This window comes from Dendropsophus ebraccatus, chromosome 8 (genome assembly GCF_027789765.1).
Source record: "Dendropsophus ebraccatus isolate aDenEbr1 chromosome 8, aDenEbr1.pat, whole genome shotgun sequence".
Lineage (NCBI taxonomy): Eukaryota > Metazoa > Chordata > Amphibia > Anura > Hylidae > Dendropsophus > Dendropsophus ebraccatus.
Genome location: NC_091461.1, coordinates 80532276 through 80558199, shown reverse-complemented (window position 1 = coordinate 80558199; position 25924 = coordinate 80532276). Strand labels below are relative to the sequence as shown.

Sequence of the window (25924 nt, the reverse complement as noted above, 5' to 3'; positions counted from 1 at the left end):
AACAGTGCTTTATGAATAAATACATAATTGTTGTGCACACATTGTGCTAAACATGTTTTTCAATTTCAGATAATTCCTTTAAGAGGCACTTTTACCTTTTGTATTTCTTTTACAATGCAATAATGGTGGTACACTGATCCAAGTGACCTGCGGCTGCAGACCACACTGTGACGTTTGTAGCTAAAATAATAAAGAAAAATAAAAAAATATTTGTGCTTTAATTTTTTAAGTTGAAAAAAAAAAAAAAAACTGACCATGTGCCTGTGATATTTTTGCAATCATATCAACCTGTACAAAAACATTAACCTATTATTGACATTATATTGTAAACGCATAAAAATAAATATATATATATATATATATTACTCAAATAAATAGCTGTTAGTCGGGATAAACTCTGCTCTAGAGCACTGTTAGCCGTATCATCTGGCCTGTACCATCCATTGTGGCGATGTGGCAGTGCTCCTAAGGGTTCAAACACACACACCGTATACGCAGCAGATACGCAGCAGATCTGCAGCAGATTTGATGCTGTGTTCAGTTATTTAGGGTATAAACCCACACACCGTATACGCAGCTTATTTACTGCTGCGATACGCAGCAAATACGCAGCAAACACGCAACAAATACGCAGCAGATTAGATCTAAATAACTGGACACAGCATCAAATCTGCACCATCAAATCTGCTTCAAATCTGCTGCGTTTTTGCTGCGTATCTGCTGTGTATACGGTGTGTGGGTTTGTACCCTTAGATCTAATCTGCTGCGTATTTGTTGTGTATTTGCTGCATATTGCAGAAGTAAATACGCTGCGTATACGGTGTCTGTGTTTATAGCGTATACAGTGTCTGTGTTTTAAAGATGTTTCGGAGTGGAATTTACCCCAACACAGTGCGGGACTAGCGCCAAGGAGGAAGGTAAGACACATACCTTCCTCCTCAGTATTCCTGGCACTGTAAGGGGCTATCAGCAGGTTAGATTCTTCTAATTTCCTACAGTGTTTGAGTAAAAAACTGTTGTCTGTAATGAGGGAGTCTCAACCTGTTGATTATTCAGACAGAATAGATCTATTGCCAGCCTTTCTTTATAAGGGTATGCTCACACTGAGTAAATCAGGTGGAATACCGCCTGCCTTAGTGTGTTAATGGAATGGCTTGCGTGCCTCTGCTGCTCGCTGTTTAAAGAATTGACATGTCAATTCTTTGAGCGGAGAGTGCTGGAAGTGGAGGTGCACAAGCCATCCTATTGACATACTGAGGCAGGCGGGATTCCACCGGATTTACTCAGTGTCAACATACCCTTATGTTTACACTGAGCTTCACCACGGAATTCCGCTTGATTTACTCAGTGTGAACGGGGCCTAAAGGGACAAGTGTAGGCTTGATATTACAGAGGCTGTATTACAGACAAGATTGCTTTCATACTTTCCTTATGTTTGATTCACCTAATCATAACAAAAAAAACACCATCCATATTTTATGTGCAAGTCAGCTTATTTATATTTGACATTTACCCCCTCCCCCCTCCAAAAAAAATGCTGCCACACAATTAGATATAATTGCTCTTCACACATCTAGTTAAAGCTATTTTTCAAAAGGTTGCATTGGTTAGAGATAGAAAGTGGACCTGCAAGTGGTTCAAGATGCAACCCTCTAAGTTTCCAAACTAACATATCCAATAAATCTATTGTGGAAAACCCCTACCAAATTGTATTGTATAATTGAATGATGAAAGGGGTTATTAGGAGAACAGAAAAGGTCCTACCTGCTCTACTCTCTGGCGCTGCACTTCCTCTTGCATCTTCTAAGAAAAGAGGGGACAGGTGCATGTTGTGGCTGTTCAATAGCTGCTGGTTCAGACCCCATACAATGCTCGCAACATGCAAGCACCCACTACTCATTTGTTCCAAGACGGACAGAGAAAGCACAGCATTGCAGCGCAGAAAAGGTAGGACCTTTCCTATTCTTCAAATAATTGCTTTAACAATTAACAGTTCCAATTTGTACAAGAGGCATAAAGAAGAGATTGTATATATATATATATATATATATATATATATATATATATATACACACATACATATAAATATATATATATATATATATATAATCAGTGACTTAGGTGAAAACATTCTCAGTTCTAATCTGCACTTGTTTTTTAGGTATAATGGATTGTGCTTTATCATATATGTCAGAATGGGCCAGTGGCTTCTGTTCCCTATGTATTCTCTGATGTCGAACGAGATCTGATTTCTGTGTAAAACATCGGCCACATTCGGTACATGGAAACGGCTTTTCTCCTGTGTGGATCCTCTGATGATAAACAAGATTTGCCTTCTGCACAAAACATTTCCCGCACTCTGAGCACGGAAAAGGTTTCTCGCCAGTGTGAATTTTTTGGTGATTGATGAGCATGGTCTTATGGGTGAAACACTTTCCGCAATCAGAACATGAAAATGGCTTCTCTCCCGTGTGAATTCTCTGATGGATTACAAGATCTGACTTCTGAGTGAAACATTTACCACAGTCAGGGCATGAAAAAGGTTTTTCACCCATATGGATTCTTAAGTGGTAAACAAGATCAGACTTCTGTACAAAATATTTCCCACATTCAGAACACAAAAACGGTGTCTCCACAGTATGGATTCTCTGGTGTCTTAGAAGCACAGATTTCCGTGTGAAACTTTTCCCGCACTCAGAACATGGAAAGGGCTTTTGCCCTGTGTGATTTATCTCATGTTTGATAAGGTCTGATTTCTGTGTAAAACACTTGCCACAATGAGAACATGGAAATGGCTTTTGTCCAGTGTGAATTCGCTTATGACGAACAAGATCTGATTTCTGTTTAAAACACTTTCCACACTCTGAACATGGGAATGGCTTTTCCCCAGAGTGAGTCCTCTGATGTGTAACAAGATTTGAATTATGAGCAAAACATTTACCACATTCAGGACAGGGAAATCCTTTACAAACTCTGTGAGAGCCATCCTGGTCAGCATAGCCCGAATTGTTAACAAAAGGTTCCATGTTAGATGGTTCAGATAACTCATTCACTAGTTTATTGTCTACTTGTACAATGTCATAATTTTCCATTTTGCATTCTTCAGGAAAATCAATGCTTCCTTCAGAGATATTTCCAGTGTTCTGTTCATCTACAGGGAATAAAATCAATGCTTGTAAATGTAAATACACATAACTAAAATATCAAAATTTATGATCATGTTAAAGATTCAAGTGTAGCTCCATTTTCACATTTTACCACCTGCTTCAAGAATCTAAATAAAAAGTGGAAGTGGATCTATTAGCTTCAATTTAGGTTCCAAACTGCTGAACTTGTTGGATAGCTGTTAGTTCAAGAAGATACACAGTACCCTTTCATAAAAGGTGTCAGCAGTTTGGAACCTGAATTGCAGCCAACAGATTTACTTAAAAAGGTACTCTAATCATTTTAAACTTTTGATATGTTTTTGCCCTGGCGGAGAACATAAACATGCTATTCTTACCTTTCCGTGCTCCCCGGTGTCATCCTACCGCATCTTCCCCGCTGAAAGATCCTGCTATCACTTTTCGATTACTGGCTGCAGCACTGTCCCGTCTCAGTCAGATTGTCACTGTCAAATGAGTCAGGCATGCGAGACATGCCTGTCAGTGCGATCTGTGGGATTTTATCAACCCCTTAGCGTCCTATAACGTACCTCGTACGTCATGGCGGCGCGAGAGGAGTTCAGAGTGTGGTCCCACCTCTATTAGTCGACATGGGTCCCGTCACCGCACTGGCTAAATAAGCATTTAAATGCAGCCGTCAAACCTGACAGGTAATAACATATTAAAAAATACATTTTGGCCAGACTTCTCTTTTAAGGGGTTAACAAACTCCTTAGCCCTGGTGCATTCCAGCTCCCCATCCCCACCAAAGGCTTCCTAGGGCTTCTGCAATAAAATGTATGCCACCCCCTCATTGTGATCCAGGTCCATGTCATATTACATAAGGGTGCTGCTGAGGTTAATAACCTTGTCGGCTCTGATCCACGCTGCTGTAGATACTCGCACCCCTTTACCACTGGTGACAGCTGGAGGAACGGACACAGGAGGCTTATAGAAGTAGGGGGCAGATCCAACAGAGGATAAAGAAAAGTAACTGGCACACAAGCGCAACAGCCCACCACACTGAGATGCACATGCAGATATAATAGCCTCCTCCTGCTCCTAAAACAATATAAAGGCAGTGGTGCTGTCCAATATCTGCTGTGAGAGCCAGACAGCAGCCCCCAGAGTCTCACTGAACAGAGCAGTGGCGGTCAGCACATACAGTATTAGGCTATGTTCACACGGTGTAAGACACCAGCCGTTCCGTGACCCAGCCAGGTCACGAAACGGCCGGTGTCAGATAAGATAATCCCGGCCTGTACTGCAGTATCGGCCGGATAACCTTTAGTGCCGCTGAATTCTGATGCGGGCACATCCGTGCGTGCCCGCATCAGAATTTCCCACTGCTCACAATGGAGCCGCACGACATTGTCTTGCAAAACGCACGTACACCACGTTGCTTGTAATCCTTGGTACCACTGTACAAGATTTAGTCCTGCCAGAGGCATCATTGTTAATCAATAACCCAATTCACATTTTGGACTACTGCCCCCCCCAGTGCATTAGTCCACCCCCAGAAAGACAGATGATGAACTGCTAATAGCACACAAACGGCGCTTCCTATAGCGCCCTGTGTACTGTAGAGGAATATCAGCAGGGTAGATACTTCAAAACTGGTTATAGATTTCCTTTAAATACAAGACTAAAGGAGCACTAGTTTTGTTTTTTTTTCTCCAATACAATGCTAACATTAGTTTCATCCAAGTTCAGTTGCATCTATACTTTTATTACTACTACTACTATTATTATTAAACTTGGGTCATACACGAGAGCCCCTAATTTATTATTAAGAGCAGCAATCCAATTTTGATTATTGTTTTAATATTTAGTTGGGAGTGGTATACTTTAAAGGGGTATTCTGGAAAAAATTTACTTTTTCCTTATCCGAAAAGTAGGAGATCGCGGGAGGTCCGAGCCCTAAACCCCAGGTGATCTTCATATTGGACCCCGCCGACTCTGTAATAAATAGAGCCCCGGGTCGCCATGTGACCCGCGGCTCTATTCATTACTATGGAGTGACGGAAAGAGCAGAGTATGTCGGAAAAGCGCTGTTCTCGGCTCTTTCCATCACTCCATAGGGACGAATAGAGCCACGAGTCATGTGCCGACCCGGGGCTCTATTCATTACAAAGACAGCAGGCTCCGATGCAGAGATTGCCGGGGGTTCAGGGCTCGGACCCCCCCCCCCCCCCTGCATTTTCCTACTTTACCCCTTTGGATAGGGGAAAAGTGAGTTTTTCCCAGAATATCCCTTTAAGTGGTTCCCACTGCTCATCTATTCTCCATGCTACCAAGACAAGGGGTCAGAACAAGACCAGCTTGCTCAACCAATCTCTTACTGGCCGCAGCAGTGTCCCTTCTTGGCCACTGGGAGGGCAGGTCTCCTCCAAATCCTTGTCACAGGACGGAGAAGAGTGGCACCAGGCTCCTCAACAGAGCAGACTTTTACTAGTCTGTACTGCCAAAACTTAAGACAATGCAACTAATGTAATGACTACTCACATGTACTTATATCTATAGGTGTCTCCTCTTCCTTAAAGAACTGTTCATCCCTCTCATATACCTCTTCTTCTTCCTCCGACTCTTCAATTTTAACAATAACCAGGCCTTCATCCTAAAAAAAGAAAAAAAAATCTGCAGCAACTGAATAGCATCACATAAAGCAATATACTTCCAATTTAACCCTAACAAAAGGACCTGAGCAAAGTGCTCTTAGTCCAGCATTTCTCAACTTAAAGTACACAACTTTAGCTCTTTCTCCAGACACTAGACACTGCGGATAGGTGCCAGGTAAAGCAAGTGTTAGGCTAGGTTCACACTTGCGTCAGGGCTCAAAAAAAAAAAGAAATTACAGTTGCAGGATTTTTCTGTCTGTTCAGATCCTTTGTGACTGAGCTGAGCTCCTACTCACATGTTAATTAATCTCTCTCTCTTCAAAGCACATTGTTATTGCGATATAAAGGTCCTTTTACAACAATTTCTCAGCAACCAGCCGCCGCAAGCAAGCACTAATCAGCGAAATTGTCTGCAGTGCCTTTACATGGCATGAGAAATTGAGCAGCCAGACTGCACAAACAAGCCACATATAATTTGTGCAGCCATGGAAACTGACAGCACAGTTATACATATATCCATGCTGTCAGTTTCCAGATCACACAGCAGTACATACTTAGTGTGCTTCTGCCATCCGGCATCATCTTCTCTGGCTCTTCTGTCCAGTTGCTGTTTCTTCAGGCCCCACCTCCTCCAGCCGTCAATAATTCTAGATGTATGGAATCAGTGCTGCACACCTCTGCCTTAAATTATAGAGCCGGTGCTCAGTGGTAACTGGGTTCTTCAACCATTAGTCTTGTACAGTAGAAAACCACGGCACTTGTTATTTCATGCAAGAATAAGTGAGGGTTTTATTTTACAGATTGATACAAGGTATTTACTCCGACCATAGATAGGAAGTGGGAATGTAGAAAGGCAAATCAGCTCACCATGTGTGCAATAGTCAGTGGTGCTGGTCCTCAATTACGTCTGGAGCAGGTGGAAGGAAACAGAGATCCGGGCCATTTTCCGGTGGCAATAGGTAAAAAGTGGAAGTCCACAGCTCCAAGTAAAATGTAAAGTCTTTATTAGAAATCCTCTTAAAATCCAAACATAATAAAAAACACGCTGACGCGTTTCAGGACACTGGTCCCTTAATCATGGCAAATTTATACTGAATATTACAAGCTTTTATAAGAGGATATAACCAGTATGTTACAAGGGATACGCCCCCCAAAAGGGAGGAGAAAAACATCACATGATGCTAACAGGTGTGTGCTAATAGTTGAATTAAACACATTTATACAACTTAACATATACAATATAAATATATACAAGAGTAAATTACAAATGCAAAAAAAAAAAAATAGCAAAAAAAAATAAATAAAAAAAATAGTCTAATAAACGAAGGAGAGATCATTTCTGTAATTAAGACCCTGGGGAATGCGTGTACATAACCGCAAGATCCAAAACGCCTCTCGCTTTCTCAGTGTGTGAACAAGGTCCCCACCTCTCAAGGGTGGACAGACTTGCTCGATAGCACACATGGACAGACTACTGCACACGCCCCTATGCACTTCAGCAAAATGCTTGGACAAACCAGACATAGACTTGCTGGATGTGCGGGTACGTACAGAAACCGCATCAGAAAGATGTTCAGCAAATCTGGTTTTGAGCTTACGTTTTGTGGAACCCACATATTGCAATCGACATTGTCTACATTCCGCCAGATAGATCACAAAGGTAGAATTGCAATTGAGAAAGGATTTAGCCCACAATATAAAACTATTTGCAACATTGTTCGTAAATATATACCTTTGTTATATCAGGATGCTACATGCGAAACCATTCTATCTACAGGGATTAAATGTGTAGCTCGTAGAGGGGTTACTTTGGGCAATGTACTTTCGCCGAGTGTACTTCCAGAGAACAAGCCAGTCAGCCAAACATGGTTACATATTCTAGGCTGCCATAAGTGTGCTTTATCGCGTTGTCCCTTATGTCGTTTTATTACTAATCAGTCTGTTTTTTGTTCTATTGCAACCGGCATTTCTTACCCTATTAAATCCTTTCTCAATTGCAATTCTACCTTTGTGATCTATCTGGCGGAATGTAGACAATGTCGATTGCAATATGTGGGTTCCACAAAACGTAAGCTCAAAACCAGATTTGCTGAACATCTTTCTGATGCGGTTTCTGTACGTACCCGCACATCCAGCAAGTCTATGTCTGGTTTGTCCAAGCATTTTGCTGAAGTGCATGGGGGCGTGTGCAGTAGTCCATGTGTGCTATCGAGCAAGTCCGTCCACCCTTGAGAGGTGGGGACCTTGTTCACACACTGAGAAAGCGAGAGGCGTTTTGGATCTTGCGGTTATGTACACGCATTCCCCAGGGTCTTAATTACAGAAATGATCTCTCCTTCATTTATTAGACTATTTTTTTTTTGCAACTTTTTTTTTTTTTTTCCATTTGTAATTTACTCTTGTATATATTTATATTGTATATGTTAAGTTGTATAAATGTGTTTATTTCAACTATTAGCACACACCTGTTAGCATCATGTGATGTTTTTCTCCTCCCTTTTGGGGGGCGTATCCCTTGTAACATACTGGTCATATCCTCTTATAAAAGCTTGTAATATTCAGTATAAATTTGCCATGATTAAGGGACCAGTGTCCTGAAACGCGTCGGCGTGTTTTTTATTGTTATGTTTGGATTTTAAGAGGATTTCTAATAAAGACTTTACATTTTACTTGGAGCTGTGGACTTCCACTTTTTACCTATAGATAGGAAGTACATGAGATGAGACCAACAATATATAGTGCAACGTTTCGGTCCGACCGACGTTTCGGTCCACCAACCCCTCTCCTTACATACAGCACACGAGTGACCCCATTGCCTGAGGAAGGTCCCGGTCGGACCGAAACGTTGCACTATATATTGTTGGTCTCATCTCATGTACTTCCTATCTATGGTCAGAGTAAATACCTTGTATCAATCTGTAAAATAAAACCCTCACTTATTCTTGCATGAAATAACGAGTGCCATGGTTTTCTACTGTCAATGATTCTAGAGGCTGTGGCCTGAAGATGCAGCAGCTGGACAAGAGAGCTGAAGGACAGGATGTCCATCTACTCAATTTCCACAGTGTGTGAGCATAGCTTTTTTGTGTTTTCAATCTACTCCTGGTTTTGGTTGCAAAATACTGAGCAAAAATACTAAGAGAGAACATAGCCTTAGGATGTTAGAATACCCATTTAAACCTGTCACCTCATGCTTTTTATGTACCTCCAAATCCCCTGGACTGGGACTTCTCTCTGGTGTAGTTCCATTACTGGATCCATCTATAGAAGGAGAAACACAATGAATACATATAGGTAATGATCACACACTCAACAAAAAGTCTCCTCTTACCTGGTGATGCGAGGGGCTCGTGTTTTGCCATTATGTCTTTATACAGATGACCTTCTAAATATTCCTACTCCTCCACGCAGAAACAGACTGTGATCTCCAGACATCCTATATGAACCTGACATACAAGGATAAAATCATCAGCCAAGTGTCATTATAACAATATTGTATAATGTCTCAGAATACCTTACTGTTCTAGTTAGCAAAATAACGAATAATGCTAAATATAACGGGGCGACTGGTGGGAGTCAAATGCAGTAAGATTAGTGTGTATTAATAACAGCCATTTCATAAATGAAAAAATATAAATTACTAACCGGTAATTTCTTTTCTTTGAGCCCATGACGGCACCCCTGGAGAGGTCCACCCCCTGCTCCCATAGGACAAGAAACAGGATACAGGAAATCCCTGGATCTTTTAAAAGAGTAAACTCCCCTCCTCTCGTCAGTCTTTAACAAGGACCTAGGAGCGAAGCTCACAAGACACACAAACACAAAAAAAAAAATATACATCTACGTATTTCTTTTTTTTTTGTATATACATATATATACATATACATATATATATATATATATATATATATATATATATATATATATACATACATATACATACACACACACACATACAAGGGCGGGATTTAGGCGGGGTGCCGTCATGGGCTCAAAGAAAAGAAATTACCGGTTAGTAATTTATATTTTCTCTCTTCGCCCGATGACGGCACCCCTGGAGAATAGAATAGGGATATACCCGCCTAGGGGGGGACTACAGCATGTAATACTCTACGACCAAAGGTCAAATCTTCAGTAGAAGATAGTTGTAACCTGTAGTGTCTGTAGAATGTATGTGGAGTGCTCCATGTTGCTGCTCTGCATATCTGGTCAATGGAAACTGATGCCCTTTCCGCCCATGAGGTTGCTACTGCTCTAGTTGAATGAGCACCAAACCCTACTGGTGTATCAATGTTCTTGGCCTTATAACATTCTCCAATTGCCTGCTTGACCCATCTGGCTATTGTCTGTGTAGAGGCAGTTTTACCCTTAGTTTTTCCCTGAAAAGATATCAGTAAGTTATTACTCAAGCGCCATTCCTTCGTGACCTGTAGATAGTGTAGGATCGCTCTTCTAACATCAAGAGAATGGAAAGATGTTTCACGCTCATTAGCTGGTGGGTTGCAAAATGAAGGTAACACTACCTCTTGTGACCTGTGGAAGTCAGTAACAACTTTCGGCAGAAAGGCAGGGTCAGGAGAAAGAACAATTCTATCGTCTCTAATGGTCACGTAAGGGGCCTGTATAGAAAAAGCCCTAATCTCACTAACCCTCCGTGCTGACGTAATGGCTAATAGGAAGGCCAACTTGTATGATAGGAACTTAATATGACATTCTGTTATGGGTTCAAAGGGGTTAGTGGTAAGACCATTTAGAACTAGATTAAGGTCCCAGGGAGGAATCCTTGACTTAATAGTGGGACATAGTCTACTGGCTGCTTTAACAAATCTTTTAATCCATGGATGATCTGCCAGTTTACAGTCATAGAGGGCACTGAGGGCAGAGATCTGTACCTTAATGGTGCTGGGTTTAAGGTTCTTATTTAGACCTTCCTGAAGGAATTGTAGAATTAAAGGAACGTCCGGAGCAGCCAGTACATTAACCGGTTTATTTACAAATCTGCAAAATGCTTTCCAAGTACGCAGGTATATGATAGAAGTAACCCTCTTTCTGCTGGCAAGTAGAGTGGTGATGACTTCCGATGAAAGGCCTCTATCTATCAACAATTGCCTTTCAAGTGCCATGCAGTCATGTGGAAATTCTGAACTAGTGGATGGAAGACTGGGCCCTGGCTGAGGAGATCTGGCCTGTCCGGTAGAATCCAGGGGTCCGTCAGAGACATCTTCCTGAGCCAAGAAAACCAGACCCTTCTTGGCCAAAAGGGAGCTATTAGTATAACGTGTGCCCTGTCTTGTCTGATCTTTCTGATAACTCTTGGAATCAGTCTGATAGGAGGAAAGGCATAAAGTAGGCCCCTGTTCCAGGGCTGCGCTAGAGCATCCAGGGCCATGGGTCTGTCGGCAGGGCAGAGGGAGAAGAACCTGTGGGTCTTTCTGTTCGTGCGTGAGGCAAAGAGGTCTATATTTGGAGTTCCCCACAGACTGCAGATCTGGAGAAAGACTTCCTGCGAGAGTTCCCACTCTCCCTGATTTAGTGAGTGTCTGCTGAGAAAGTCTGCTTTGACATTGTCCACCCCCTTCAAATGGAGAGCCGAAAGGGACAGACAATGTGGTTCCACTAGTCTGAAAAGAAAGTGGGCTAACCTCATGAGTTGTGGCGATCTCGTGCCTCCCTGATGGTTGATATATGCCACTGCTGAACTGTTGTCTGTTAAGATTCTGACATTTCTGTTCTCTATTAATGGAAGAGCCTGGGATAAGGAAAAGAATATTGCTCTCAACTCTCTCACGTTCTGAGGGTCTCTGGCTTCCTCTGGAGTCCACTGGCCCTGGAAGACCTGAGAATCCGAATGAGCTCCCCATCCCCGAGGACTGGCGTCCGTGGTGATGGTTACGACGTTTTCCAGATTCCAAGGGAGCCCTCTGGAGAGATGATCTCTTTCTTTCCACCAAGAAAGAGACCTGAGGGTCTGTGGAGATAGAAGAAAGGAAGAATCAAGAGAATCTGTCGCACAATCCCATTCACCAAGAATTTGAGACTGAAACACCCTGGAGTGATATTGTGCCCAGGGGACCGCAGGAATGCAAGAAGAGAATAGACCCAATAGTGACATAGCCTTTCTGAGGGTAGTCAGAGGAGTGTCTAAGAATTCCTGAGTTCTCTTACAGATGTTGGAAATTTTATTTTCTGGTAAGAATGACTTTCTGGATCTGGAGTCTAAACAGATTCCCAGAAACTGGCAGTGTTGAGAGGGGATCTTGTTAGATTTTTCGGCATTGATCTCCCAACCCAAGTTAGACAGGATGTCCTCCACTATCTTAATCTGGGCCTGAAGGGAGTTAATTGAGTCACCTATCAGTAAGAAATCGTCTAGATATGGGACAATGATAATGTCCTGTTCTCTTATGTGGGCCATTACCTCTGACATTACTTTGGTAAACACTCTAGGTGCCTGTGAGATACCGAACGGTAAAGCCTGGTATTGAAAATGACAAATAGAATCCTGAAGTTTTACTGCCACTCTCAAAAACCTTTGATGGTCTGGGTGAATGGGAATATGGTAGTAAGCATCCTTTAAATCTAAGGTGGCCATGTAACAATCCTGAGTGAGATTTAGGATGGCTGATGAAACTGATTCCATCTTAAACCTCTCATAGGTCAATACCTTGTTGAGAGGTTTAAGATTGATAATGGTTCTGAAAGAACCATTGGGCTTCCTTACCAGAAATAAAGTGGAGTAAAAACCTCTACCACACTCTGCCTCTGGGACTGGGATCAGGACTCTCTTATCCAGTAAGGACTGTACTTCTAGTGAGAGGGCTACATGTTTTTCAGGATCTGATGACAAATCTGTAACCACAAATCTTTCCCCTGGGGAGGACATCCTGGTCAAACGGGTACTTCCTTTTGAACTTTAAACCAAACAAAAAAAAAAAGGGGGGGGATGTCTAATAATCATGAACTTCCTACTATATTCAGGATAGAAATAGGTGTATACCTATATCCCTATATATATATATATATATATATATATATATATATATATATATATATGAAAAGACACTCACGGCAGCAGGAATAAAGAATTTTCTATCCGGGTTAGACCATTCATGTTTGATTAAAGTCTTGATATTCTGATGGATAGGGAACACCAAGCGTTTTTTAGGAGCTAAAGCTCCAAACATTCGGTCCTGTATAGTCTGGGATTCAGGAGTATCCTCTATGCCCATCGTCTCTCTTACTGCTTTGATAAGGATATCTACAGTTGGAGAGGGGTCAGTCGCAACCTCTAATCCTTCTACTCCTGACGCACCCAGGTCCTCTGCCTCTGTGCCCAGACTCTGTTCCTCCTCATCTCCTATAGAGGATGGAGGTTCAGATACAGACATACTATGCCCAGCTTCTTCAAGATCAATTATTGGAATAACCACCGGAGCAGCCATAGGCAGAGGCGGATTCGGAGCTGGTATAGGGACTGTTGGTAGGGTAGGAGAAGGCACCTGAAGTGTAGGCTGCGACTGAGAAGGCATGGCAGCCTGAAAAAAACAAAGAAAGAACTTTATGAGGATGTTCTATATATATATATGACATTACTCCCCCCTTTCTTTCTTTACGTACCCTAATTTCCTTCTTAATGATGCTTCTCATGTTACGTACAAATGAAGGTCCCTGATCTTCCAATACTCTATTCATACAGCTACCACAGAGAAGTTTATTGTATGAGCTACTAAGACGTTTTCTACAAGTTGGGCATTCCTTGCTTTTAGCTCTGCTTTTACCGGATGACCCTTCCTAAATAAATGAGACAAATAAAAGATAAGAATCATAAGGAAAAAATAAGCTTGTCTGGGGAAAACTCCCCTCTTACCCACTCCATACCGATAAAGCCTGTGTTGAAGGTGAAGTGGTTTCAATAGTTTCGGCGCTTTCAGCCTCCATAACGATAATAGAAGTTCAGGAGGTTAGATATCCAACTGCAGCTAAGCTACAGTGAAGCGGTATAACAGCACCGGGCAGCTACTCACTGAAAGGAGCAGCTGTAGTACTTGGATGTACTGCTCCGGCGTCTTCCTCGGCACCCTTTTTAAATTTGGCGCCGAATCCCTTGTGACCGGCTGGTCCCGCCCCCTATGCCGCGTGCTGATACGGCGTCACCCTCCCGGCGCTCTCCCCGAGCAGGCCTAAGCCCCGGAAGTTGCCGAACACGGCCGGCAGAGCAACCCCCTCCCCAGTGCTTCCGGTTACCCATGCCACAGCGCGCACGAGCACAGCGCTGCAGACCGGAGCACCAGCCGCACCGAGGAGAGTCAGGGGAGCCCCGGGGACCCGTCTTCCGGAGGTGTCGGGGGGGAGCCAGACTAGGAGGCTGCTCCACCAGCGGAGTCTGATGCCGCCGGGACGCCGGTAAGGTATACCACGGCAAGCCCCAGTCACCTCTTTTATCCAGGGTTGGGAAGGGAGAGACCCCTTCCAGCTCCTGCTCCCGTAGGGACAGGAAACAGAAACTGACGAGAGGAGGGGAGTTTACTCTTTTAAAAGATCCAGGGATTTCCTGTATCCTGTTTCCTGTCCTATGGGAGCAGGGGGTGGACCTCTCCAGGGGTGCCGTCATCGGGCGAAGAGAGAAAAATATATATTATATATTACTCAACAAGTTTGGCTGTCCAGGCATGATGGGAACTGTAGTTTTGCAGGAGCTGGAAGGCTGAAGGTTTCCCATCCCCATAAAAGGAGGGAAGTTTGCTAAATGATAAGTTTACAAAAATATTTATCTTGACATGCACTACAAGTTTAACTATATTAGTTGAGATGAGAATACCCCTTTAAAAAGACGGCAGAAAGAGCACAAAAGAGCACACGGGTTGAGGTCCCTCTAGAGCACAGGTAACAAACTGTGGTCCCCCCCAAAACTACAATGGACTACAAATGGACAGCTTTGGCTGTCCAAACATGATGGGAATTGTAGTTTTACAACAGCTGGAGGGCCTCAAATTTGACACCCCTGCTGTAGAAGTTGCAACCAATGATGTTAGTTAGAAGGCATGTTGAAGGTGCAGTAAGAAGAAATATCACATGGTAAAGGAAAGGCATGCGTAATCAAGCCTAGTTTATCAGTGATACTGCTGGTTGTGCTGATGGCTGTGCTGATACTGCTGGGTGTATTGATTGCTGAAATTGCTCAGTGTATTGATGTTATTGTTGGGTGTATTAATGCTGCTAGGTGTATTGATACTGGCGGCTGCGCTAATACTGCTGGGTGTATTGATACTGGCGGCTGCGCTGATACTGCTGGGTGTATTGATGCTGGAGGCTGTGCTGATACTGCTGGGTGTATTGATGCTGTCGGTTATGCTGATATTGCTGGGTGTATTGATGCTGGCAGCTGTGCTGATATTGCTGGGAGTATTGAGGGTGGTAGCTGTGTGGATACTGTGGGTGTATAGATGCTGGTGGCTGTGCTGATATTGCTGGGTGTATAGATGCTATTGCTGGGTGTATTGATGCTGGTGGCTGTGCTGATATGTGCTGATATTGCTGCCCCCCCCCCCCCATTCACAGATGTCTCTCCCTTCTTGCTTGTAACATCCCTAAAATGTTGTGCTGTTTCTGTAAGTCATTCACTTGTGAACTTGTCTGACGAAGGGATCTTGTGAATCCCAAAAGCTCACAGCTCTAACAATTTTTGTTGGCCAATAAAGGTATCACTCCTAAAATACTTTGATTTCAATTATTACCACGATATGGACTGTAGGAATCACAAAGACAACACAGTGTTGGGGATAGGTTGGAAGATAAACACACAGAGGGATATGAACATAACAGGGTCCTGAAGGGGGAATTCTGAAAGGTTAGGTGGGAGCTCACATGCAGGTGGGGAGCAGGCCAATCAGATGCTGGCGGCTGTGCTGATACTGCTGGGTGTATTGATCCTGTTGGTTATGCTGACATTGCTGGGTGTATGGATACTGGTGGTTATGCTGACATTGCTGGGTGTATGGATACTGGTGGCTGTGCTGCAACTACTGGGTGTATTGATGCTGTTGGTTGTGCTGATACTGCTGGGTGTATAGATGCTGGTGGCTGTGCTGATCTGCTGGGTGTATAGATGCTAATGCTGGATGTATTGATGCTGGTGGATGTGCTGATACTGTGGATGTATTGTTGCTGAAGACTGTGCTGATACTGCTGGGTGTATTGATGCTGGAGGCTGTGCTGATACTGCTGGGTGTATTGACGCTGTTGGTTATGCTGATATTGCTGGGTGTATTGATGCTGGTGGCGGTGCTGATACTGTGGGTGTATAGATGCTGGTGGCTGTGCTGATACTGTGGGTGTATTGATGCTGGTGGCTGTGCTGATATTGCTGGGTGTATAGATGCTATTGCTAGGTGTATTGATGCTGGTGGCTGTGCGGATACTGTGGGTGTATTGATGCTGGTGGCTGTGCGGATACTGTGGGTGTATTGACGCTGTTGGTTATGCTGATATTGCTGGGTGTATTGATGCTGGTGGCTGTGCTGATACTGTGGGTGTATAGATGCTGGTGGCTGTGCGGATACTGTGGGTGTATTGATGCTGGTGGCTGTGCTGATATTGCTGGGTGTATAGATGCTATTGCTAGGTGTATTGATGCTGGTGGCTGTGCTGATATTGCTGGGTGTATAGATGCTATTGCTAGGTGTATTGATGCTGGTGGCTGTGCTGATATTGCTGGGTGTATGGATGCTATTGCTGGGTGTATTGATGCTGGTGGCTGTGCGGATACTGTGGGTGTATTGATGCTGGTGGCTGTGCTGATATTGCTGGGTGTATGGATGCTGGCAGCTGTGCTGATACTGCTGGGTGTATTGATGCTGGTGGCTGTGCTGATACTGCTGGATGTATTGACGCTGTTGGTTATGCTGATATTGCTGGGTGTATTGATGCTATTGCTAGGTGTATGGATGCTGGCGGCTGTCCTGATACTGCTGGGTGTATTGATGCTGGTGGCTGTGCTGATACTACTGAGTGTATGGATGCTGGTGGCGGTGCTGATACTGTGGGTGTATGGATGCTAATGGGTGGAGAAATAAATGATGGATGAAGTGCAGGTTACATGGTTAGACTGTAGGAATCACAAAGACAACACAGTGTTGGGGTCAGGTTGGAAGATAAACACGCAGAGGGATATGAACATAACAGGGTCCTGAAGGGGGAATTCTGAAAGGTTAGGTTTGAGCTCACATGCAGGTGGGGAGCAGGCCAATCAGATGTAGTAATAAGTTCAATAAACAATTACACAGACAATCACATGGCAATACCTAGTGGACGCTGACTGACAGAATCAGGCTTACAGCTAGTCCCACAGTCCTCTGTAACCTCTCTGGGTGCTCATTACAGACCGGTAATACCAGGGAGGTGGATATAAGCCCTCAACCCTAGCACTTTCCCCTTGTCCCTATGCAACCGGAAGTCATAGGTCCCTCACTAACTGTGCCGGATGCCACTGGTGCACTGGGGTCATCGGGAGGAAGAAACGGTCACGCCCCCAGTGCTGATTGGCCAAGGCGTGCGACCTGCGCAGTAGATTGGACCTCCTAAAAAGAAGTGGGTGACGTCATCACGACAGCGAGCAGACACCAGGGGGACAAAGAATATATGAATATTGGGGCGTAAGTGTCATTTCAACAGATTGTCAGCCATGTTTGTGTAGTCCTACGGGCTAAATCTTACAACTGTCAGAGTACGAGCCGGGAACAGAGAAGTCTCCTGCCGGCTCCCCAGGATTACAGGCCCCAGAATCCCCGACTGCAAATCCCAGCTATCCGTGCTTTTTTCTTCCTATTGAAAGTCTGTGTTACTGAGCCGAGAATCCCGACAGAAGTAATAACCTCTTTTGTCAATTTGATTATTTAGTTAATATTAGGATAAATTGCGATTTCTTTTTTATATTTTTTATTTTATCAGAGATTATTGTTATGACTTTATATGACCCAAGCTTTGTCATCACCACAGCTTATTATCACACTTAACGCCAGTGCAACCACACAGTAGGTACAACCACAGTGCCCACCCAGTAGGTACAGCCACAATGCCCACCCAGTAGGTACAACCACAGTGCCCACCTAGTGGGTACAACCACAGTGCCCACCTAGTGGGTACAACCACAGTGCTCACCTAGTGGGTACATCCACAGTGCCCACCTAGTGGGTACAACCACAGTGCCCACCCAGTAGGTACAACCACAGTGCCCACCAAGTGGGTACAACCACAAAGCCCACCTAGTGGGTACAGCCGCAGTGCCCACCCAGTAGGTACAACCACAGTGCCCACCTAGTGGGTACAACCACAGTGCCCACCAAGTGGGTACAACCACAGTGCTCACCTAGTGGGTACATCCACAGTGCCCACCTAGTGGGTACAACCACAGTGCCCACCCAGTAGGTACAACCACAGTGCCCACCAAGTGGGTACAACCATAAAGCCCACCTAGTGGGTACAGCCACAGTGCCCACCCAGTAGGTACAACCACAGTGCCTACCTAGTGGGTACAACCACAGTGCCCACCTAGTGGGTACAACCACAGTGCCCACCTAGTGGGTACAACCACAGTGCTCACCTAGTGGGTACAGCCACAGTGCCCACCTAGTGGGTACACCCACAGTGCCCACCTAGTGGGTACAACCACAGTACCCACCCAGTAGGTACGGCCCCAGTTCCCACCCAGTAGGTACGACAACAGTGCCCATCCAGTGGGTACAACCACAGTGCCCACCCAGTTGGTACAACCACAGTGCCCACACAGTAGGTACAACCACAGTGCCCACACATTGGGTACAACCACAGTGCCCACAAAGTTGGCACAACCACAGTGCCCACACATTGGGTACAACCACAGTGCCCACCCAGTGGGTACAACCACAGTGCCCACCCAGTGGGTACAACCACAGTGCCCACACAGTTGGTACAACCAGTCCCTGCACAGTAGGTACAACCACAGTGCCCACACATTGGGTACAACCACAGTGCCCACACAGTAGGTACAACCACAGTGCCCACCCAGTGGGTACAACCACAGTGCCCACACAGTTGGTACAACCACAGTGCCCACACATTGGGTACTACTACAGTGCCCACCCAGTCGGTACAACCACAGTGCCCACCTAGTAGGTACAACCACAGTGACCACCCAGTGGGTACAACCACAGTGACCACCCAGTGGGTACAACCACAGTGCCCACAACATTGGGTACTACCACAGTGCCCACCCAGTGGGTACAACCACAGTGCCCACCCAGTAGGTACAACCACAGTGCTCACCCAGTGGGTACAACCACAGTGCTCACCCAGTGGGTACAACCACAGTGCCCACCTAGTGGGTACAACCACAGTGCCCACACAGTTGGTACAACCACAGTCCCTGCACAGTAGGTACAACCACAGTTTCCACACATTGGGTACAACCACAGTGCCCACACAGTAGGTACAATGACAGTGCCCACATAACAGACTTGTATCATTGCTGTTACAGTCAATCCATTGGCAGATCCCACACACTAGATTGTATAGTAGTGGTCACCCAGTAGACCATGCTTCAGCGCTTACACACCAGTGTCAAAGCAGAGCCCACCAAGTAGCCAAGAGCTGTGCCCGCAGAATAGCCCACATAGTAACCAAGAGAAAAGCCCTGATAGCAGGGACCACACAGTAGACCATACAACATTGCTGGCATAAAAATTACTGTATAGTGGCACAAGTTATGTTTAAAAAGTCCTTACAAAAACACAGCTACTTTCTTCCAGTCACAGCTTCACTCTTGTGCTTAGTTTGTGGATTTTGCAGCTAAGTTCCTTTAAAGTGAATGAAGCTAAATTGTAATACCACATACTGCTTGAGGACAGCCGCCTTAACTCCGAACCAAAGTAGAGCCAATAATTATCAATCGTAGGCTAGTTGGCTGCCAAAAAGCCACAGTTTTTAGAAAAAAAAAATATATATATATATATTTAACTAGCTATGTTTTTACATGGTTTACAATTCAGCAGCATCTGGTCCCGTCAGACAGTAAGCTTTGGGGAGCCGGGGCTAGAGAAGAGCAGGTGCTTCTGCTGTCATTGTGTGGGTGCACGACTTTATGTTTTATCTTGTATGGTACCTGGCTGGCCTTCTCCTCTTGTCCTCCGCCTATGCCTTATTGTTTGTTCTTCCTGGCTCCTTCTGCTGGTGTAATACGCCTGCACTATAAAGAATAGGGTATGGGGGCCCCTGTGTGTATTATTAAGTTATAAATGTCTAGTATAGTACTGCATTTTGGTGATTAAAAAGTACAGTAGTAGCTATTGGTGAATGTGGATCAATGAAACAAATGAACATTACTTCTTATAGGAAAAACTGCTTGTTACTCAACCAGCCTTCCAGAACAGATTGTAAGAACAGAGGTACAACTGAGTAAAATGTGTTTTTTCTATTTCCCCCATCCTGGCAGCAGACATTTTTTTACATAAGGGCTGGCATACTCCCTTAATTGTGCTTATATGGTGTATATTGTGGTTTGCAGAGGTCAGACCCGGTTAGTCATGATGGAGAATGATGGATGGAACGTGACACAGAAAATATTAAACATCGCGCTAGATATCATCTGCTTACTGACTGGAGAGGTGAGGGATTATAGAAATTTAACAGGATGATCATCTTTCTTAAAGGGGTTATCCAGTGCTACAAAAACATGGCCACTTTCTTTCAGAGACAGCACCGCTGTTGTCTCCAGTTCAGGTGCCGTTTGCAATTAAGCTCCATTCACTTCAATGGAACTGAGCAGCAAAACCCCGCCCAAGCTGGAGACAAGAGTGGGACTGTCTCTGGAAGAAAGTGGCCAAGCTTTTGTAGCACTGGATAACCCCTTTAATAATAAGCTTAAAGTGACTGTACCACCAGGCCCAGGCAGAAGCCCTTGTGGCGGGCTGACACACCCTTAGTGGGAGGAAACCCCCGCCCCTCTATGATAGGCCTCCATTGATTCTAATGGAGTCACGTCATAGAGGGGCTGGAGTTTCCTCCCACTAAGGGTGGGTCGGCCCGCCTCCAGTGCTTCTGCCTGGGCCTGGTGGTACAGTCACTTTGGAGGGACACTTCCATCAAGGGTATTTTTTTTTTTTTTTACTCCATTTATGGAAAACTCTATATTGTTTTAGAATTTTTGGCAGTACTTTTTATTTTTATTTCAACAATTTTGTGCAATTAAAAATTAAACACAATAGCAGGGGAAACTATTGTTACTTTACTGCTGTTGTAAAGGGAGGATGTTATCTGCAAGGTATAATAATAATGACAATAATTGTGAGAAGTTATGGGGTAGCACTAGGTACAGCAGCCTAACCTCAGTGATCATTCCTGCTTCCTTCTCCTGGCTATTATACTGTCTGGTAGGTGGGGGATCTGTGAATGTTAATAGTGGGGAGTGGTGCCATATCAGAGCCTTCACCTCCCCCTCCTCTCTATGGTCTGACACTGAGGCTGTTAAGCAGATATCTCTGCTGCGCTGAACACAGCTCACAAAGAGGAAGTGAGGAACACAGAGCACGAAGGGGTCTTCATGTAGGAACTTTAAAATGTTATTATAAAAAACTAATTGCCAAAATAATTTATGAAAAAATAAATATTGTCACATACAGTATGCTGAAAATATAAAAAATATTTGATGGTAGTGTCCCTTTAAGAACAGATGAGTTAAATTTTAGAATTTTATGATGACTGCCTTTTTTGTTAAATATAATTCTGTTCTAAAAGAGCAGTCCCAGGTAGGCAGGGGGGTGTGGGAAATGAAAAATGTATATGGACCAGTCCCCGGGCCACAGTTACGCCGCTCCTGGATCTTACTGATGGCCACCAGCTGTCATTCTCAGCTGAAATCCGGGTACGTCATATACCCGGCTCCTCCACCTGCAACATCACGGCCCTGCTCGGTGATTACCCGACCAGCCAGACAGTGCTGTCCCGCCCCAGTCACTTATTGGCTAGGCGGGCAGTCGATCACCTGGGTACATGATGTTGCTGCTGGAAGAGCTGCAGAAGTCCATCGGCTGTCAATGGGATCCCGGAGCAGCGGCACAGGGACAGGTAAGCCTAGTTTATTATGTTCCCACAACCCCCTGCCTTTCTGATTTTTTATTTATTTATTTATTTTTTTCATTTCATGGGACTTCTTCTTTAATACCTAGGATCACACAACAGTGAAGAAGACATCCAGTGAACAAAACAGTTCCTTGAAAAGATGCAGCGGGACTCAGAGCCCCATCATAGACAATGAGCAGAAGGTCCTAGAACTCACCAACAAGATCATTGAGCTGCTGACTGGTGAGGTGAGCGCTGCAGGGAAGGCATTCTACAGGAACACAAAGGAGGTACTGTATCTTGATAATGACTGACTATAACATGTTTGTCAGGTTCCTGTAAGGTGTCAGGATGTCACTGTGTATTTCTCCATGGAGGAGTGGGAGTATATAGAAGCACATAAGGATCTGTACCAGGACATCATGATGGACAGTGAAGAGCCAGACCCATTAGGTAGAGGAAAATTTTCATTATTTGTGTTTTTGGGTCACATAGAGACACCCATCATTTCACCCCATAATTACAGTAAAACAATGTATTCAATCACTGTGTGTATATTTCAGATGGATCCAATGAAAAATCTCCAGCACACGAATGGCTCAGCCCTCTAAATTCCCAGGATTGTTCAGAGGATATAAGGAAAGGAATGGAGGTATTCATGTATTCTATATAAAGTGTAATGGTGCATTTACACAGAGAGATTTATCTGACAGATTTTTGAAGCCAAAACCAGGAACAGACTATAAACAGAGAAGGGGTCATAAAGGAAAGACTGAGATTTCTCCTCTAGACAAATCCATTCCTGGCTTTGGCTTCCAAAATCTGTCAGATAAATCTGTCTGTGTAAACGCACATGTTCACACTACGTATATTTCAGTCAGTATTGCAACCAAAACCAGGAGTGGATTAAAAACACAAAATGGCTCTGTCCACACAATGTTGAAATTGAGTGGATGGCCGCCATATAACAGTAAATAACGGCCATTATTTCAATATAACAGTCGTTGTTCTAAAATAATAGCAAATATTTGCCATTAAATGGCGGCCATCCACTCAATTTCAACATTGTGTGAACAGATCCTTTCTGTGTTTTTAATCCACTCCTTGTTTTGATTGCAATACTGACTGAAATATACATATACTGACTGAAATATACGTAGTGTGAACCCAGCCTTTAGGCTGCGTTCACACTACGTATATTTTAGTCAGTATTGCAACCAAAACCAGGAGTGGATTAAAAACACAGAAAGGATCTGTTCACACAATATTGAAATTGAGTGGATGGCCGCCATATAACAGTAAATAACTGCCATTATTTCAATATAACAGCCGTTGTTCTAAAATAACAGCAAATATTTGCCATTAAATGGCGGCCATCCTCTCAATTTCAACATTGTGTGAACAGAGCCTTTCTGTGTTTTTAATCCACTCCTGGTTTTGGTTGCAATACTGACTGAAATATACTGACTGAAATATACATATACTGACTGAAATATACATAGTGTGAACACAGCACTACGTATATTTCAGTCAGTATTGTGGTCCTCATATTGCAACCAAAACCAGAAGTGGATTAAAAACACAGAAAGGATCTGTTCACACAATGTTGAAATTGAGTGGATGGCCGCCATTTAATGGCAAATATTTGCTGTTATTTTATAACAACGGCTGTTATATTGAAATAATGGCCGTTATTTACTGTTATATGGCGGCCATCCACTCAATTTCAACATTGTGTGGACAGAGCCTTTCTGTGTTTTTAATCCACTCCTGGTTTTGGTTGCAATATGAGGACCACAATACTGACTGAAATATACGTAGTGTGAACCCAGCCTTATACTGTTAGTGTTTCATTTGTAAAAAAATACTTTTTTTATTTGTACTGTTGATTTCACAGGATGAAGGTATGGCTAATATTACAGTTGAGGTGAGAAGACAAGAAGAGGAGATGTATATGAACAATGATCACTTATGTAAGGAGGAAGAGACTCCTATTTATATCAATAAGGATGGACACTACAGCAGCACAGATGCATGGGACACAAGTCTTTATTTACCTCAAAGCTGTAAAATAGAAGACAATATTGTAACAGATTCCCTTCAACACCCCATCTCTCCAGTTATGCACCAAGTCCATCACTGTACGGATCTGACAGCTAAATCCTCTAATTATATGAAATGTTCGAAAAATATGAAAAATGTTCTTAAACCCAGTGCAGGTAGAAGAAATTCTAAAACCTTTGAGTGTTCTGTATGCTGCAAAACCTTCACCCAGAATGCTGATCTTATCAGGCACTCCAGAGTTCACACAGGTGAAAGGCCATTTCTATGTGCTGAGTGTGGGAAATGTTTTACCCAGAAATCTGCTCTTGTTTATCACAAGAGAATCCACACAGGCGAGAGACCTTTTCTCTGTTTTGACTGTGGCAAGTGCTTTGCGCATAAATCTATTCTTATCAATCACCGTAGGGTTCACACAGGGGAGAAGCCATATTCATGCACCGTGTGTGGTAAATGTTTTGCTTATAAGTCCTATCTTGTTGACCACCAACGAATCCATGCAGGAGAAAAGCCTCATCGTTGTATTGAGTGCAGAAAGTGCTTCACTCACAAATCAGATCTTAATAGACATAGAAGAGTCCATACTGGAGAGAAGAGATTTTCCTGTTCAGAATGTGGGGAAAATTTTACACAAAGGGCAAATCTTGCCATGCATCAAAAAGTTCACCTAGAGAAGCAATAACGATGAGTTTGTTAAGGTGGTCATAGTTAGGGTATTTCATCACTGCAGTATAAAACTAGTTGTTTCCTCTCTCTTTCTCTTTTATATTTGCATTTTGAAAACTCTAAATGGTAAATGATGACTTTATTCTGCCACTAGTGTTGGCGTAAGGAGTAACACTATAGTCAGTCAGTAATCAAAGAGAAATTGCTCTTAGGTATGGATGCAAGTGCTCTTGTGCTCATTTTTATTAGGCAACAAGTGAAATCACAGACAAAAGTTCCGACGTTTCGGTGGTGACACCTTTATCTAGGAGTCTATGAATATGAGAAAAATCATATTGAGATATGGTTTATATACATGGGAACTACTCAATGAGCACGGGTGGGTTACGGGGAGGGGGGGGAGATGAGAACATATCTCAAGGAGTATATCATGCATAAATACATCGTAAAGTAATAAACAGGTAACAGGTATATGTGTGAAAACAACAGTTGCTGGGTTGGGACCGATGAAAAATGCTGACGAGAAGATGGAGGACATTTCATGGCTAAGAAATGGAAAAGCACACAAGTGTTAGTACAAGTTAGTATAACGCACATATATACCTAGATATACATTGTACAATGATAACATACAGTAGTAGGGCAAGGTTAAAATGAGATGCATGCAGCATAAGTGCTAGAGGGTATAGGAAAGGGCAAAGCAAGATAATGAAATAGAGTATAGGGGGAAGAGCAGGGCTGGTATAATACCTGTGTAGATGGATGCAGCAAAAATAGAGCAGCCGGGCAGTCTAGATCTGCTGTAAATGAAGGGGGAGCAGAGGTCAGATGGGATGGCATGTGGGGAGGTATAAGTGTAGGAGAGTAAGCGGTGTGATGTAATTACCCTGATGCTGGTGGAGGTCCGGATGGGGCAGGAAACCCGCAGTGGATCGGAGGAATCAAAGCTCCAGGCAGGTCAGTTACAATGGAGAGAGAAGCGGTGAGCATCTAGATCAGTAAGGGTGTAAGGGGAGGAAGAGCAGATATTTACCCAGGGCAGGAGCGTGCGGCACATGGAATCCAGCAAGGCTAGGTCGCACAATGATGAAGCATATGGAGGAGCGTGCCGGCGTCTAAATAGGGTCCGCGCATGTGCACTGTGAATGTAGGTGTGCGCTCGGGAACAGCAGGGTGGGCGGGGCGCGGGTGCTGTGTGAGAGCTGAGACACACTGGCGCATGCGTACTATGGTACACGTACTCCCGTTCCGCCAGGCTGCCCCTCGAGATTTTTCTCATATTCATAGACTCCTAGATAAAGGTGTCACCACCGAAACGTCGGAACTTTTGTCTGTGATTTCACTAGT

The 25924-nt window shown here is 43.8% G+C and overlaps 1 protein-coding gene across 2 annotated transcripts; it reads left to right on the top strand.

Annotated features, from left to right (window-relative positions):
• Positions 1-17227: 17227 nt before the first annotated feature.
• Positions 17228-24831, top strand: LOC138799487 (oocyte zinc finger protein XlCOF7.1-like). Of its 2 annotated transcripts, none has more exons than XM_069980742.1 (6): positions 17228-17412; positions 20298-20397; positions 21958-22098; positions 22183-22303; positions 22414-22502; positions 23748-24831. In XM_069980742.1, the coding sequence occupies exons 1-6, from the start codon at positions 17399-17401 to the stop codon at positions 24591-24593; spliced, it is 1311 nt and encodes a 436-aa protein (XP_069836843.1). In that variant the 5' UTR covers positions 17228-17398; the 3' UTR covers positions 24594-24831. The 2 variants fall into 2 exon arrangements, with proteins under 2 accessions (XP_069836843.1, XP_069836845.1); XM_069980744.1 differs by lacking the exon at positions 17228-17412 and adding an exon at positions 17419-17623.
• The last annotated feature ends 1093 nt before the right edge of the window (positions 24832-25924 follow it).